This window comes from Oncorhynchus nerka, linkage group LG15, assembly GCF_034236695.1.
Source record: "Oncorhynchus nerka isolate Pitt River linkage group LG15, Oner_Uvic_2.0, whole genome shotgun sequence".
NCBI lineage: Eukaryota > Metazoa > Chordata > Actinopteri > Salmoniformes > Salmonidae > Oncorhynchus > Oncorhynchus nerka.
Window position 1 is genome coordinate 83,230,473 of NC_088410.1, and position 17,797 is coordinate 83,248,269.

Consider the following 17,797-nt stretch of genomic DNA (forward strand, 5'->3'; position numbering starts at 1 on the left):
CAGGATAGTGTACCCTACTGTATGTCTCTACACCAGGATAGTGTACCCTACTGTATATCTCAACACCAGGATAGTGTACCCTACTGTATGTCTCAACACCAGGATAGTGTACCCTACTGTATGTCTCTACACCAGGATACTGTAGCCTACTGTATGACTCAACACCAGGATAGTGTACCCTACTGTATTACTCAACACCAGGATAGTGTACCCTACTGTATGTCTCTACACCAGGATAGTGTACCCTACTGTATATCTCAACACCAGGATAGTGTACCCTACTGTATGTCTCAACACCAGGATAGTGTACCCTACTGTATATCTCAACACCAGGATAGTGTACCCTACTATATATCTCAACACCAGGATAGTGTACCCTACTGTATATTTCAACACCAGGATAGTGTACCCTACTGTATATCTCAACACCAGGATAGTGTACCCTACTGTATGACTCAACACCAGGATAGTGTACCCTACTGTATGTCTCAACACCAGGATAGTGTACCCTACTGTATGACTCAACACCAGGATAGTGTACCCTACTGTATGACTCAACACCAGGGTAGTGTACCTTACTGTATGTCTCAACACCAGGATAGTGTACCCTACTGTATATCTCAACACCAGGATAGTGTACCCTACTGTATTAATCAACACCAGGATAGTGTATCCTACTGTATGTCTCTACACCAGGATACTGTAGCCTACTGTATGTCTCAACACCAGGATAGTGTACCCTACTGTATGTCTCAACACCAGGATAGTGTACCCTAATGTATGTCTCAACACCAGGATAGTGTACCCTACTGTATGTCTCAACACCAGGATAGTGTACCCTACTGTATGTCTCAACACCAGGATAGTGTACCCTACTGTATGACTCAACACCAGGATAGTGTACCCTACTGTATGTCTCAACACCAGGATAGTGTACCCTACAGTATGTCTCAACACCAGGATAGTGTACCCTACTGTATGACTCAACACCAGGATAGTGTACCCTAATGTATGTCTCAACACCAGGATAGTGTACCCTACTGTATGACTCAACACCAGGATAGTGTACCCTACTGTATGTCTCAACACCAGGATAGTGTACCCTACTGTATATCTCAACACCAGGATAGTGTACCCTACTGTATATCTCAACACCAGGATAGTGTACCCTACTGTATTACTCAACACCAGGATAGTGTACCCTACTGTATGTCTCTACACCAGGATAGTGTACCCTACTGTATATCTCAACACCAGGATAGTGTACCCTACTGTATATCTCAACACCAGGATAGTGTACCCTACTGTATTACTCAACACCAGGATAGTGTACCCTACTGTATGTCTCTACACCAGGATAGTGTACCCTACTGTATGTCTCAACACCAGGATAGTGTACCCTACTGTATGTCTCTACACCAGGATACTGTAGCCTACTGTATGTCTCAACACCAGGATAGTGTACCCTACTGTATGTCTCAACACCAGGATAGTGTACCCTACTGTATGTCTCAACACCAGGATAGTGTACCCTACTGTATGTCTCAACACCAGGATAGTGTACCCTACTGTATGTCTCAACACCAGGATAGTGTACCCTACTGTATGACTCAACACCAGGATAGTGTACCCTAATGTATGTCTCAACACCAGGATAGTGTACCCTAATGTATGTCTCAACACCAGGATAGTGTACCCTACTGTATGTCTCAACACCAGGATAGTGTACCCTACTGTATGTCTCAACACCAGGATAGTGTACCCTACTGTATGACTCAACACCAGGATAGTGTACCCTACTGTATGTCTCAACACCAGGATAGTGTACCCTAATGTATGACTCAACACCAGGATAGTGTACCCTACTGTATGTCTCAACACCAGGATAGTGTACCCTACTGTATGTCTCAACACCAGGATAGTGTACCCTACTGTATGTCTCAACACCAGGATAGTGTACCCTACTGTATGTCTCAACACCAGCTGAGTGTACCCTACTGTATATCTCAACACCAGGATAGTGTACCCTACTGTATGTCTCTACACCAGGATAGTGTACCCTACTGTATGTCTCAACACCAGGATAGTGTACCCTACTGTATGACTCAACACCAGGATAGTGTACCCTACTGTATGACTCAACACCAGGATAGTGTACCCTACTGTATGTCTCAACACCAGGATAGTGTGTAGCCCTACTGTATATCTCAACACCAGGATAGTGTACCCTACTGTATATCTCAACACCAGGATAGTGTACCCTACTGTATTACTCAACACCAGGATAGTGTACCCTACTGTATGTCTCTACACCAGGATAGTGTACCCTACTGTATATCTCAACACCAGGATAGTGTACCCTACTGTATGTCTCAACACCAGGATAGTGTACCCTACTGTATGTCTCTACACCAGGATACTGTAGCCTACTGTATGACTCAACACCAGGATAGTGTACCCTACTGTATTACTCAACACCAGGATAGTGTACCCTACTGTATGTCTCTACACCAGGATAGTGTACCCTACTGTATGTCTCAACACCAGGATAGTGTACCCTACTGTATGTCTCAACACCAGGATAGTGTACCCTACTGTATATCTCAACACCAGGATAGTGTACCCTACTATATATCTCAACACCAGGATAGTGTACCCTACTGTATATTTCAACACCAGGATAGTGTACCCTACTGTATATCTCAACACCAGGATAGTGTACCCTACTGTATGACTCAACACCAGGATAGTGTACCCTACTGTATGTCTCAACACCAGGATAGTGTACCCTACTGTATGACTCAACACCAGGATAGTGTACCCTACTGTATGACTCAACACCAGGATAGTGTACCTACTGTATGTCTCAACACCAGGATAGTGTACCCTACTGTATATCTCAACACCAGGATAGTGTACCCTACTGTATTAATCAACACCAGGATAGTGTATCCTACTGTATGTCTCTACACCAGGATACTGTAGCCTATATGTCTCAACACCAGGATAGTGTACCCTACTGTATGTCTCAACACCAGGATAGTGTACCCTACTGTATGTCTCAACACCAGGATAGTGTACCCTACTGTATGTCTCAACACCAGGATAGTGTACCCTACTGTATGTCTCAACACCAGGATAGTGTACCCTACTGTATGTCTCAACACCAGGATAGTGTACCCTACTACTGTACCCTAGTATGTCTCAACACCAGGATAGTGTACCTTACTGTATGACTCAACACCAGGATAGTGTACCCTAATGTATGTCTCAACACCAGGATAGTGTACCAGGATAGTGTACCCTACTGTATGTCTCAACACCAGGATAGTGTACCCTACTGTATATCTCAACACCAGGATAGTGTACCCTACTGTATGTCTCAACACCAGGATAGTGTACCCTACTGTATGTCTCAACACCAGGATAGTGTACCCTACTGTATGTCTCAACACCAGGATAGTGTACCCTACTGTATGTCTCAACACCAGTGTACCCTACTGTATGTCTCAACACCAGCTGAGTGTACCCTACTGTATATCTCAACACCAGGATAGTGTACCCTACTGTATGTCTCAACACCAGGATAGTGGATATCTCAACACCAGGATAGTGTACCCTACTGTATGACTCAACACCAGGATAGTGTACCCTACTGTATATCTCAACACCAGGATAGTGTACCCTACTGTATGTCTCAACACCAGGATAGTGTACCCTACTGTATATCTCAACACCAGGATAGTGTACCCTACTGTATGACTCAACACCAGGATAGTGTACCCTACTGTATTACTCAACACCAGGATAGTGTACCCTACTGTATGTCTCTACACCAGGATAGTGTACCCTACTGTATATCTCAACACCAGGACCCTACTGTATGTCTCAACACCAGGATAGTGTACCCTACTGTATGTCTCAACACCAGGATACTGTAGCCTACTGTATGACTCAACACCAGGATAGTGTACCCTACTGTATTACTCAACACCAGGATAGTGTACCCTACTGTATGTCTCAACACCAGGATAGTGTACCCTACTGTATGACTCAACACCAGGATAGTGTACCCTACTGTTTGTCTCAACACCAGGATAGTGTACCCTAATGTATGACTCAACACCAGGATAGTGTACCCTACTGTATGTCTCAACACCAGGATAGTGCACCCTACTGTATGGCTCAACACCAGGATAGTGTACCCTACTGTATGTCTCAACACCAGCTGAGTGTACCCTACTGTATGTCTCAACACCAGGATAGTGTACCCTACTGTATGACTCAACACCAGGATAGTGTACCCTACTGTATGTCTCAACACCAGGATAGTGTACCCTACTGTATGACTCAACACCAGGATAGTGTACCCTACTGTATATCTCAACACCAGGATAGTGTACTCTACTGTATATCTCAACACCAGGATAGTGTACCTTACTGTATGACTCAACACCAGGATAGTGTACCCTACTGTATATCTCAACACCAGGATAGTGTACCCTACTGTATATCTCAACACCAGGATAGTGTACCCTACTGTATATCTCAACACCAGGATAGTGTACCCTACTGTATGTCTCAACACCAGGATAGTGTACCCTACTGTATGTCTCAACACCAGGATAGTGTACCCTACTGTATGTCTCAACACCAGGATAGTGTACCCTACTGTATGACTCAACACCAGGATAGTGTACCCTACTGTATGTCTCAACACCAGGATAGTGTACCCTACTGTATGACTCAACACCAGGATAGTGTACCCTACTGTATATCTCAACACCAGGATAGTGTACCCTACTGTATGACTCAACACCAGGATAGTGTACCCTACTGTATGTCTCTACACCAGGATACTGTAGCCTACTGTATGTCTCTACACCGGGATACTGTAGCCTACTCTATGTCTCTACATCAGGATACTGTAGCCTACTGTATGTCTCTACACCAGAATACTGTTGCCTACTGTGTGTTTCTACACCAGGATACTGTAGCCTACTGTGTGTGTCTACACCAGGATACTATAGCCTACTGTTTGTCTCTACACTGTGATACTGTAGGCTACTGTATGTCTCTACACCGGGATACTGTAGCCTACTGTATGTCTCTACCTCAGGATACTGTAGCCTACTGTGTGTCTACACCAGGATACTGTAGCCTACTGTATGTCTCTACACCAGGATACCGTAGGCTACTGTATGTCTCTACACCAGGATACTGTAGCCTACTGTGTGTGTCTACACCAGGATACTGTAGCCTACTTTGTGTGTCTACACTGGGATACCGTAGGCTACTGTATGTCTCTACACCAGGATAGTGTACCCTACTATATATCTCAACACCAGGATAGTGTACCCTACTGTATATTTCAACACCAGGATAGTTAGTGTACCCTACTGTATATCTCAACACCAGGATAGTGTACCCTACTGTATGACTCAACACCAGGATAGTGTACCCTACTGTATGTCTCAACACCAGGATAGTGTACCCTACTGTATGACTCAACACCAGGATAGTGTACCCTACTGTATATCTCAACACCAGGATAGTGTACTCTACTGTATATCTCAACACCAGGATAGTGTACCTTACTGTATGACTCAACACCAGGATAGTGTACCCTACTGTATATCTCAACACCAGGATAGTGTATCCTACTGTATATCTCAACACCAGGATAGTGTACCCTACTGTATATCTCAACACCAGGATAGTGTACCCTACTGTATATCTCAACACCAGGATAGTGTACCCTACTGTATGTCTCAACACCAGGATAGTGTACCCTACTGTATGTCTCAACACCAGGATAGTGTACCCTACTGTATGTCTCAACACCAGCTGAGTGTACCCTACTGTATGTCTCAACACCAGGATAGTGTACCCTACTGTATGACTCAACACCAGGATAGTGTACCCTACTGTATATCTCAACACCAGGATAGTGTACCCTACTGTATGACTCAACACCAGGATAGTGTACCCTACTGTATGTCTCTACACCAGGATACTGTAGCCTACTGTATGTCTCTACACCGGGATACTGTAGCCTACTCTATGTCTCTACATCAGGATACTGTAGCCTACTGTATGTCTCTACACCAGAATACTGTTGCCTACTGTGTGTTTCTACACCAGGATACTGTAGCCTACTGTGTGTGTCTACACCAGGATACTATAGCCTACTGTTTGTCTCTACACTGTGATACTGTAGGCTACTGTATGTCTCTACACCGGGATACTGTAGCCTACTGTATGTCTCTACCTCAGGATACTGTAGCCTACTGTGTGTCTACACCAGGATACTGTAGCCTACTGTATGTCTCTACACCAGGATACCGTAGGCTACTGTATGTCTCTACACCAGGATACTGTAGCCTACTGTGTGACTCAACACCAGGATACTGTAGCCTACTTTGTGTGTCTACACTGGGATACCGTAGGCTACTGTATGTCTCTACACCAGGATAGTGTACCCTACTATATATCTCAACACCAGGATAGTGTACCCTACTGTATATTTCAACACCAGGATAGTTAGTGTACCCCTACTGTATATCTCAACACCAGGATAGTGTACCCTACTGTATGACTCAACACCAGGATAGTGTACCCTACTGTATGTCTCAACACCAGGATAGTGTACCCTACTGTATGACTCAACACCAGGATAGTGTACCCTACTGTATATCTCAACACCAGGATAGTGTACTCTACTGTATATCTCAACACCAGGATAGTGTACCTTACTGTATGACTCAACACCAGGATAGTGTACCCTACTGTATATCTCAACACCAGGATAGTGTATCCTACTGTATATCTCAACACCAGGATAGTGTACCCTACTGTATATCTCAACACCAGGATAGTGTACCCTACTGTATATCTCAACACCAGGATAGTGTACCCTACTGTATGTCTCAACACCAGGATAGTGTACCCTACTGTATGTCTCAACACCAGGATAGTGTACCCTACTGTATGTCTCAACACCAGCTGAGTGTACCCTACTGTATGTCTCAACACCAGGATAGTGTACCCTACTGTATGACTCAACACCAGGATAGTGTACCCTACTGTATATCTCAACACCAGGATAGTGTACCCTACTGTATGACTCAACACCAGGATAGTGTACCCTACTGTATGTCTCTACAGCAGGATACTGTAGCCTACTGTATGTCTCTACACCGGGATACTGTAGCCTACTCTATGTCTCTACATCAGGATACTGTAGCCTACTGTATGTCTCTACACCAGAATACTGTTGCCTACTGTGTGTTTCTACACCAGGATACTGTAGCCTACTGTGTGTGTCTACACCAGGATACTATAGCCTACTGTTTGTCTCTACACTGTGATACTGTAGGCTACTGTATGTCTCTACACCGGGATACTGTAGCCTACTGTATGACTCAACACCAGGATAGTGTACCCTACTGTATATCTCAACACCAGGATAGTGTACCCTACTGTATGACTCAACACCAGGATAGTGTACCCTACTGTATGTCTCTACACCAGGATACTGTAGCCTACTGTATGTCTCTACACCGGGATACTGTAGCCTACTCTATGTCTCTACATCAGGATACTGTAGCCTACTGTATGTCTCTACACCAGAATACTGTTGCCTACTGTGTGTGTTTCTACACCAGGATACTGTAGCCTACTGTGTGTGTCTACACCAGGATACTATAGCCTACTGTTTGTCTCTACACTGTGATACTGTAGGCTACTGTATGTCTCTACACCGGGATACTGTAGCCTACTGTATGTCTTTACCTCAGGATACTGTAGCCTACTGTGTGTCTACACCAGGATACTGTAGCCTACTGTATGTCTCTACACCAGGATACCGTAGGCTACTGTATGTCTCTACACCAGGATACTGTAGCCTACTGTGTGTGTCTACACCAGGATACTGTAGCCTACGTTGTGTGTCTACACTGGGATACCGTAGGCTACTGTATGTCTCTACACCAGGATAGTGTACCCTACTATATATCTCAACACCAGGATAGTGTACCCTACTGTATATTTCAACACCAGGATAGTTAGTGTACCCTACTGTATATCTCAACACCAGGATAGTGTACCCTACTGTATGACTCAACACCAGGATAGTGTACCCTACTGTATGTCTCAACACCAGGATAGTGTACCCTACTGTATGACTCAACACCAGGATAGTGTACCCTACTGTATATCTCAACACCAGGATAGTGTACTCTACTGTATATCTCAACACCAGGATAGTGTACCTTACTGTATGACTCAACACCAGGATAGTGTACCCTACTGTATATCTCAACACCAGGATAGTGTATCCTACTGTATATCTCAACACCAGGATAGTGTACCCTACTGTATATCTCAACACCAGGATAGTGTACCCTACTGTATATCTCAACACCAGGATAGTGTACCCTACTGTATGTCTCAACACCAGGATAGTGTACCCTACTGTATGTCTCAACACCAGGATAGTGTACCCTACTGTATGTCTCAACACCAGGATAGTGTACCCTACTGTATGTCTCAACACCAGCTGAGTGTACCCTACTGTATATCTCAACACCAGGATAGTGTACCCTACTGTATGTCTCTACACCAGGATAGTGTACCCTACTGTATGTCTCAACACCAGGATAGTGTACCCTACTGTATGACTCAACACCAGGATAGTGTACCCTACTGTATGACTCAACACCAGGATAGTGTACCCTACTGTATGTCTCAACACCAGGATAGTGTACCCTACTGTATATCTCAACACCAGGATAGTGTACCCTACTGTATATCTCAACACCAGGATAGTGTACCCTACTGTATTACTCAACACCAGGATAGTGTACCCTACTGTATGTCTCTACACCAGGATAGTGTACCCTACTGTATATCTCAACACCAGGATAGTGTACCCTACTGTATGTCTCAACACCAGGATAGTGTACCCTACTGTATGTCTCTACACCAGGATACTGTAGCCTACTGTATGACTCAACACCAGGATAGTGTACCCTACTGTATTACTCAACACCAGGATAGTGTACCCTACTGTATGTCTCAACACCAGGATAGTGTACCCTACTGTATGACTCAACACCAGGATAGTGTACCCTACTGTTTGTCTCAACACCAGGATAGTGTACCCTAATGTATGACTCAACACCAGGATAGTGTACCCTACTGTATGTCTCAACACCAGGATAGTGCACCCTACTGTATGGCTCAACACCAGGATAGTGTACCCTACTGTATGTCTCAACACCAGCTGAGTGTACCCTACTGTATGTCTCAACACCAGGATAGTGTACCCTACTGTATGTCTCAACACCAGGATAGTGTACCCTACTGTATGTCTCAACACCAGGATAGTGTACCCTACAGTATGTCTCAACACCAGGATAGTGTACCCTACTGTATGACTCAACACCAGGATAGTGTACCCTAATGTATGTCTCAACACCAGGATAGTGTACCCTAATGTATGTCTCAACACCAGGATAGTGTACCCTACTGTATGTCTCAACACCAGGATAGTGTACCCTACTGTATGTCTCAACACCAGGATAGTGTACCCTACTGTATGACTCAACACCAGGATAGTGTACCCTACTGTATGTCTCAACACCAGGATAGTGTACCCTAATGTATGACTCAACACCAGGATAGTGTACCCTACTGTATGTCTCAACACCAGGATAGTGTACCCTACTGTATGTCTCAACACCAGCTGAGTGTACCCTACTGTATATCTCAACACCAGGATAGTGTACCCTACTGTATATCTCAACACCAGGATAGTGTACCCTACTGTATATCTCAACACCAGGATAGTGTACCCTACTGTATGTCTCTACACCAGGATAGTGTACCCTACTGTATATCTCAACACCAGGATAGTGTACCCTACTGTATGTCTCAACACCAGGATAGTGTACCCTACTGTATGTCTCTACACCAGGATACTGTAGCCTACTGTATGACTCAACACCAGGATAGTGTACCCTACTGTATTACTCAACACCAGGATAGTGTACCCTACTGTATGTCTCTACACCAGGATAGTGTACCCTACTGTATATCTCAACACCAGGATAGTGTACCCTACTGTATGTCTCAACACCAGGATAGTGTACCCTACTGTATATCTCAACACCAGGATAGTGTACCCTACTATATATCTCAACACCAGGATAGTGTACCCTACTGTATATTTCAACACCAGGATAGTGTACCCTACTGTATATCTCAACACCAGGATAGTGTACCCTACTGTATGACTCAACACCAGGATAGTGTACCCTACTGTATGTCTCAACACCAGGATAGTGTACCCTACTGTATGACTCAACACCAGGATAGTGTACCCTACTGTATATCTCAACACCAGGATAGTGTACTCTACTGTATATCTCAACACCAGGATAGTGTACCTTACTGTATGACTCAACACCAGGATAGTGTACCCTACTGTATATCTCAACACCAGGATAGTGTATCCTACTGTATATCTCAACACCAGGATAGTGTACCCTACTGTATATCTCAACACCAGGATAGTGTACCCTATTGTATATCTCAACACCAGGATAGTGTACCCTACTGTATGTCTCAACACCAGGATAGTGTACCCTACTGTATGTCTCAACACCAGGATAGTGTACCCTACTGTATGTCTCAACACCAGGATAGTGTACCCTACTGTATGTCTCAACACCAGGATAGTGTACCCTACTGTATGACTCAACACCAGGATAGTGTACCCTACTGTATATCTCAACACCAGGATAGTGTACCCTACTGTATGACTCAACACCAGGATAGTGTACCCTACTGTATGTCTCTACACCAGGATACTGTAGCCTACTGTATGTCTCTACACCGGGATACTGTAGCCTACTCTATGTCTCTACATCAGGATACTGTAGCCTACTGTATGTCTCTACACCAGAATACTGTTGCCTACTGTGTGTTTCTACACCAGGATACTGTAGCCTACTGTGTGTGTCTACACCAGGATACTATAGCCTACTGTTTGTCTCTACACTGTGATACTGTAGGCTACTGTATGTCTCTACACCAGGATAGTGTACCCTACTGTATGTCTCTACCTCAGGATAGTGTAGCCTACTGTATGTCTCAACACCAGGATACTGTAGCCTACTGTATATCTCAACACCAGGATAGTGTAGGCTACTGTATGTCTCAACACCAGGATAGTGTACCCTACTGTATGACTCAACACCAGGATACTGTACCCTACTTTATATCTCAACACCAGGATAGTGTAGGCTACTGTATGTCTCTACACCAGGATAGTGTACCCTACTGTATATCTCAACACCAGGATAGTGTACCCTACTGTATATTTCAACACCAGGATAGTTAGTGTACCCTACTGTATATCTCAACACCAGGATAGTGTACCCTACTGTATGACTCAACACCAGGATAGTGTACCCTACTGTATGTCTCAACACCAGGATAGTGTACCCTACTGTATGACTCAACACCAGGATAGTGTACCCTACTGTATATCTCAACACCAGGATAGTGTACTCTACTGTATATCTCAACACCAGGATAGTGTACCTTACTGTATGACTCAACACCAGGATAGTGTACCCTACTGTATATCTCAACACCAGGATAGTGTATCCTACTGTATATCTCAACACCAGGATAGTGTACCCTACTGTATATCTCAACACCAGGATAGTGTACCCTACTGTATATCTCAACACCAGGATAGTGTACCCTACTGTATGTCTCAACACCAGGATAGTGTACCCTACTGTATGTCTCAACACCAGGATAGTGTACCCTACTGTATGTCTCAACACCAGCTGAGTGTACCCTACTGTATGTCTCTCAACACCAGGATAGTGTACCCTACTGTATGACTCAACACCAGGATAGTGTACCCTACTGTATATCTCAACACCAGGATAGTGTACCCTACTGTATGACTCAACACCAGGATAGTGTACCCTACTGTATGTCTCTACACCAGGATACTGTAGCCTACTGTATGTCTCTACACCGGGATACTGTAGCCTACTCTATGTCTCTACATCAGGATACTGTAGCCTACTGTATGTCTCTACACCAGAATACTGTTGCCTACTGTGTGTTTCTACACCAGGATACTGTAGCCTACTGTGTGTGTCTACACCAGGATACTATAGCCTACTGTTTGTCTCTACACTGTGATACTGTAGGCTACTGTATGTCTCTACACCGGGATACTGTAGCCTACTGTATGTCTCTACCTCAGGATACTGTAGCCTACTGTGTGTCTACACCAGGATACTGTAGCCTACTGTATGTCTCTACACCAGGATACCGTAGGCTACTGTATGTCTCTACACCAGGATACTGTAGCCTACTGTGTGTGTCTACACCAGGATACTGTAGCCTACTTTGTGTGTCTACACTGGGATACCGTAGGCTACTGTATGTCTCTACACCAGGATACTGTAGCCTACTGTGTGTGTCTACACCAGGATACTGTAGCCTACTGTGTGTGTCTACACCGGGATACTGTAGCCTATTGTATGTCTCTACACCGGGATACTGTAGGCGTTTGTATGTGTCTACACCGGGATACTGTAGGCGACTGTATGTCTCTCCACCAGGATAATGTAGGCTACTCTATGTCTTATACCGGGATACTGAACCCTACTGTATGTCTCTACACCGGGATACTGTACCCTACTGTATGTCTCTACACCGGGATACTGTAGCCTACTGTATGTCTCAGCACTGGGATAATGTAGCCTATTGTATGTCACTACACCGGGATATTGTAGCCTACTGTATGTCTCTACACCGGGATACTGTAGGCGTTTGTATGTCTCTACACCGGGATACTGTAGCCTACTGTATGTCTCTACACCGGGATACTGTAGCCTACTGTATGTCTCTACACCGGGATACTGTAGGCGTTTGTATGTCTCTACACTGGGATACTGTAGCCTACTGTATGTCTCAGCACTGGGATAATGTAGCCTACTGTATGTCACTACACCGGGATATTGTAGCCTACTGTATGTCTCTGCAACGGGATACTGTAGCCTACTGTATGTCTCTACACCGGGATACTGTAGCCTACTGTATGTCTCAGCACTGGGATAATGTAGCCTACTGTATGTCACTACACCGGGATATTGTAGCCTACTGTATGTCTCTGCACCGGGATATTGTAGCCTACTGTATGTCTCTGCACCGGGATACTGTAGCCTACTGTATGTCTCTACACCGCGATACTGTAGCCTACTGTGTCTCTACACCGGGATACTGTAGGCTACTGTTTGTCTCTACACCGGGATACTGTAGCCTACTGTATATGTCTACACCAGGATACTCTAGCCTACTTTATGTCTCTACACCAGGATACTGTTGCCTGCTGTATGTCTCTACACCACGATACTGTAGCCTACTGTATGTCTCTATACCTGAATACTCTAGTCAACTGTATGTCTCTACACCAGGTTACTTTAGCCTACTGTATGAATAGTGAAGATTGTTAGTTCTGTTGGAAGGGACTTTAACCATTGTGGGAATGACAGCTACATTTCCGTGGAGTTAATTAGATTAACATGGGGTAATTACTCTGTTGAATTGGTGTGTTGGCTACAGCTTACCAAAACAACAGACCTGACTGAGCTGCCATGCGTGCCATGGGTATGCCAACAACAGACTGCACGTTGGTAAGAATTCAAATGGAAAGAAGGAAAACACTAGGATATGTCAGTGTCTTCTGTAAACTGAAGAGTCATAATATGCATGCAGAGCTACAGGGTGTAGAGAATGTAATCAGTTAATTGGCCTCTTGTGTCAGTGTAGTATTTGTCCTCGCTCATGTCAACACTGTGGGCTATTCTTGTTGCCTAAGACTACTGTCTGTATAATGAAACGATTTGGCACATAATTGGGTTTAGGTTCATGCAACTTATCATTTGGCCTCAGTAATTCTCCTCGGGAATTGCTTTTACCATTCAGGCATAGTTGTCAACAGCAAGGTAAAACTAAAAAAGTTGTGCTCTTTCACTCAGAGAGAAACCCTCACCATGGACCCGTCTTCAGTCAAGAACCAAGTGACAGCATTTTCCCCTTGAGGTTTGAGGACAACAAGGTGTTCATCAATTGTAAAGCAAAGGGGAACCCCGCCCCATATTATAAGTAGGTGTTTGTCCCTTTAACTTTTCATACCTTTCCTCTTTTTCCCTTCTATCTTCAACTGAGAAGACTGTTTTATCCTTTTGGTGTATATTGTCTCCATTTTCTAAACTCCATCACTTATATAGAAACATGATAGTGATGAATAATTGTGTTTGTGTGTGTTGCTCTACAGATGGAAGGTTGATGGGAGAGAGATTGACATGGATTTGAACTATAACCTGGTTGAAGGAAACCTGTTGATCAATAACCCTCATGCAACACATCATGGGGGGGTTTACCAATGTATCGCTACCAATACCTTTGGAACCATCATCAGCAGGGAGGCCAAGGTGCAGTTTGCATGTGAGTACATCTAGTCCTCTATCTAATACAAGCAACAATTCAAGTGAATTTAGACCACTACTCCTTCTTAGACACATTCTGTTTCTCATCGAATGAAGGTGCGATTTGCTGTGATTTGACATACAACTGAGTACAGCATAAGCGAATCATTCAGGTTACGAACACAAAAAGTGTTTTTCCTCTCATTCTGTGGTGTAATTTGAAAAGAGACATTATTGGGGGTAATTGCCATGTTGACATGCACTAAAGCCTGCAGCTCCATGAGTGATTAGTGTAAGTCTGAATCGTAGCTTGGTTTTAACACTGGCTTAATGTTACACCCTGAGGAGCACATCATCCGGAGCATTTCAACAACGGAAGGCTACTTTTCTCTTCCTCTCACTCAAATGCACTGTTGAAATTCACTCCCTCTTATAGCTCGTGAAAAGATAGATCATTATAGACTAAAGTTATCCTAAAAGTCCATCAACATATTCACATCTCCGGAGATGATACAAAGAGTAACCCAGTTATAAAAGTCCACCGAGATGATCTTCCTTGCTGATTGCTTGTTTATCGTTGTCCCATCTTTAATTGGTAGACCTGGTTGGCTGTTCATGTGTCAGTAGAACATTGATTTATATTGTTTCACTTTACAATGCAGGTTTACTGCCAGGCTTAGCTAATTAACCAATCTAACCCATTACATTAGGGAAATTATAACCAATCTCAGGTGGTAGGGGGTTGTTATATTCATGCAGGTAGGGGGTTCATACTTGATCTTTTCATTTAAATGGTGATAAGCCTTGGATGAGATGAGTTATGACTTTATTATTTGTGATATTTGCCTGTCCCCTCTTGGGATTTGGATGATATTTTCAAAGGTTTGTGGTCCCTAGTGCTGTTTGTTTTTCCTTATAAGGCAGCACCATTTAATGAAAAGTGAAAGTGATCTGTAAATCCAGTTTAGAGGAAGGTATTTACGCATTTACGCCTCTCCCTGTTCACACGTCTCTGTTGGTATCAGCAGGGAACTAAAGTGGATGAGGTATAATAAAAGTGCATAGAGAGGAAAATGGTCTTCAATATGAAAATGTCCTCCAGAATATCACTGCACTATAGAGGTTGTTGTACTATAGAAGTCTGAAACTAATAAAAGCCCTTTTGTCTTTGCCTCCTCACAGATCTACAGAATTTCAGCAGAAAGCCCAGGAACACAGTGTCAGTGAGAGAAGGCCAGGCAGTGGTGCTACTGTGTGGCCCTCCACCCCATAATGGAGGTACTATAATTCTTTGTATCCTCAAAGCTCACAGACTCTATGTTTCTTCACTCTCAGTCACGCCCTGCACATCTTATTGTCCCTTACTGTCATACCCACTATCTGTCCCTGACACTGTTAAAGGTTTTTGTTCTCATGCCTACTATTTCTTCTCACTACTCTTAGTCTTTCAGTCTTTTCATATCCTGTTTCCTCTCTCTTCCTCTCCTGTGGGACTGGCTATTATTATCATTTCTACTGGACTGCAGCATCACCACTCCTCTAGGTGAACGCTCCCCAAACTCATACCTTCACATCCATAGTTCATACCCCCTCAAGCTGACTTTCCTCCATGTGAGCCGCGACCATGCTGTCATCTGTAAAGCCTCCGGTGCTCCACTTCCTAGCGGCAGGTTTTTTCAGTGTAGCCTGGGTATATGTGGGTAATAAAGACTCCTGGTGGCTGTTCCGGGGGGGGGGGCGTTATCCCGTGGCACAGCTGTGAGTCTGCTCCGTGTCTGTGTGGTGCTGATTAGCAGACTCTCAACTCTGTTTCTAAATGAATCAATGGCCACAAGGGATTCGAACTGTACCGTTTTGCAATTTGCCCTCCTTTTCCCAAAATGCCTTCATCTCTTTATTTGACATTTTCTTGCTTTTTTTTTCCCAGATAGACCATTGTCACACATTTTATTGGATTTTGTTACACAGTGCTGCTGTCTTCAGGTGGATTTGAAAGGAAGTCCCGTGTGGCTCAGTTGGTTGAGCATGGTGCTTGCAATGCCAGGGTTCTGTGTTCCACTGGGGGCCAGTATGGAAATGTATGCACTCCTTGCTGTAAGTTGCTTTCGGTAAGAGCTTTTGCTAAAAGAATCAACGCTTCAATTGGAAAACAATGCTGTGGATTTTAGATTGATGGATTCTGGGTACTTACTCCTAAACTTGGGATAGGGTTAATTATCAGGTATCTTATTGAAATATTGAGTGCTTAGGTTTAGAGGGTCTACACCAGAAGTTAATGGTTATCTGTAGGAGGAAGGTATATAGTCCGTGCAATTAAGTGTGGAATGTGTTGAGTGCAGAGAAAGCCATCACATGTGGCAGGCATTGATAAGAGAAGTGAGCACTTTGGGGTAGAGGTCAGATGAAGTGAGGAAGAACAGATATCACTAAGGTTCTGTCTAGCAACAGACATGCATCTGCTTGGGAGGAAGGGTTAAATATCAGTGCTCTTGTGAAATATCATTGTCTAATGCAGGTTAATCTTTCATAGTGTCCGTAGAGTTTTCACTCAAAGAATTAGAACCTAACAACATCCAAGCAAACATGTTTTTTTGTTTTCTGCCATAAGTTGCAGTAATGTCAAACCAAATGAATGCAAGTTAATGCTTGTACAGACATACATTTACCTATATACATAGAAAGATACATGTCATTTGATGCAACTTAAATCAATCAGTGTTATGTGGTCTAAAACAGTCTGTGTTCAGTATTATGTGGTCTATAATGGTCTATGTTGAGAGTTCAATTCTGTCCGAGAACATAAGATTATGTGCCTGCGAGTCATCTATTGTTGTGAGACCACAACCCGTAAGCAGAACCCCTGATGATTTGAATTCACTGTTTCCCAGAGGAAGCAATGGTATGTTTTACTGTCCAGTCAAAAGACTGACTTCAGGATGTAATGTGCTTCTGATCACAGAGTGGCTTCAATACCCCAGCCCATCCTACCCTCCCTGTCCCCCACACCTCTAATAACAAGCTCTTAATTTCACATTCATTTCTTCAGATTTCTTCAGATCCCGCTGCTAAATGCCCCCTCTCCTCCTCTCTCTCTCTCTGTCTCTCTCTGCTAAATGCCCCCTCTCCTCTCTCTCTCTCTCTCCTCCTCTCTCTCTCTGCTAAATGCCCCCTCTCCTCCTCTCTCTCTCTCTCTCTCTGTCTCTCTCTGCTAAATGCCCCCTCTCCTCCTCTCTCTCTCTCTCTCCTCTCTCTCTCTCCTCCTCCTCTCTCTC

At 44.0% G+C, this 17,797-nt stretch overlaps 1 protein-coding gene across 1 annotated transcript in view; it reads left to right on the top strand.

The window, feature by feature from the left end:
- LOC115143413 (contactin-4-like) overlaps window positions 1-17,797 on the top strand; it is a 175,018-nt gene that overhangs the window by 124,430 nt on the left and 32,791 nt on the right. The window contains 3 exon segments of the mRNA XM_029683821.2: window positions 14,076-14,202; window positions 14,375-14,544; window positions 15,708-15,803. Coding sequence (XP_029539681.2) covers window positions 14,076-14,202; window positions 14,375-14,544; window positions 15,708-15,803 — 393 coding nt within the window.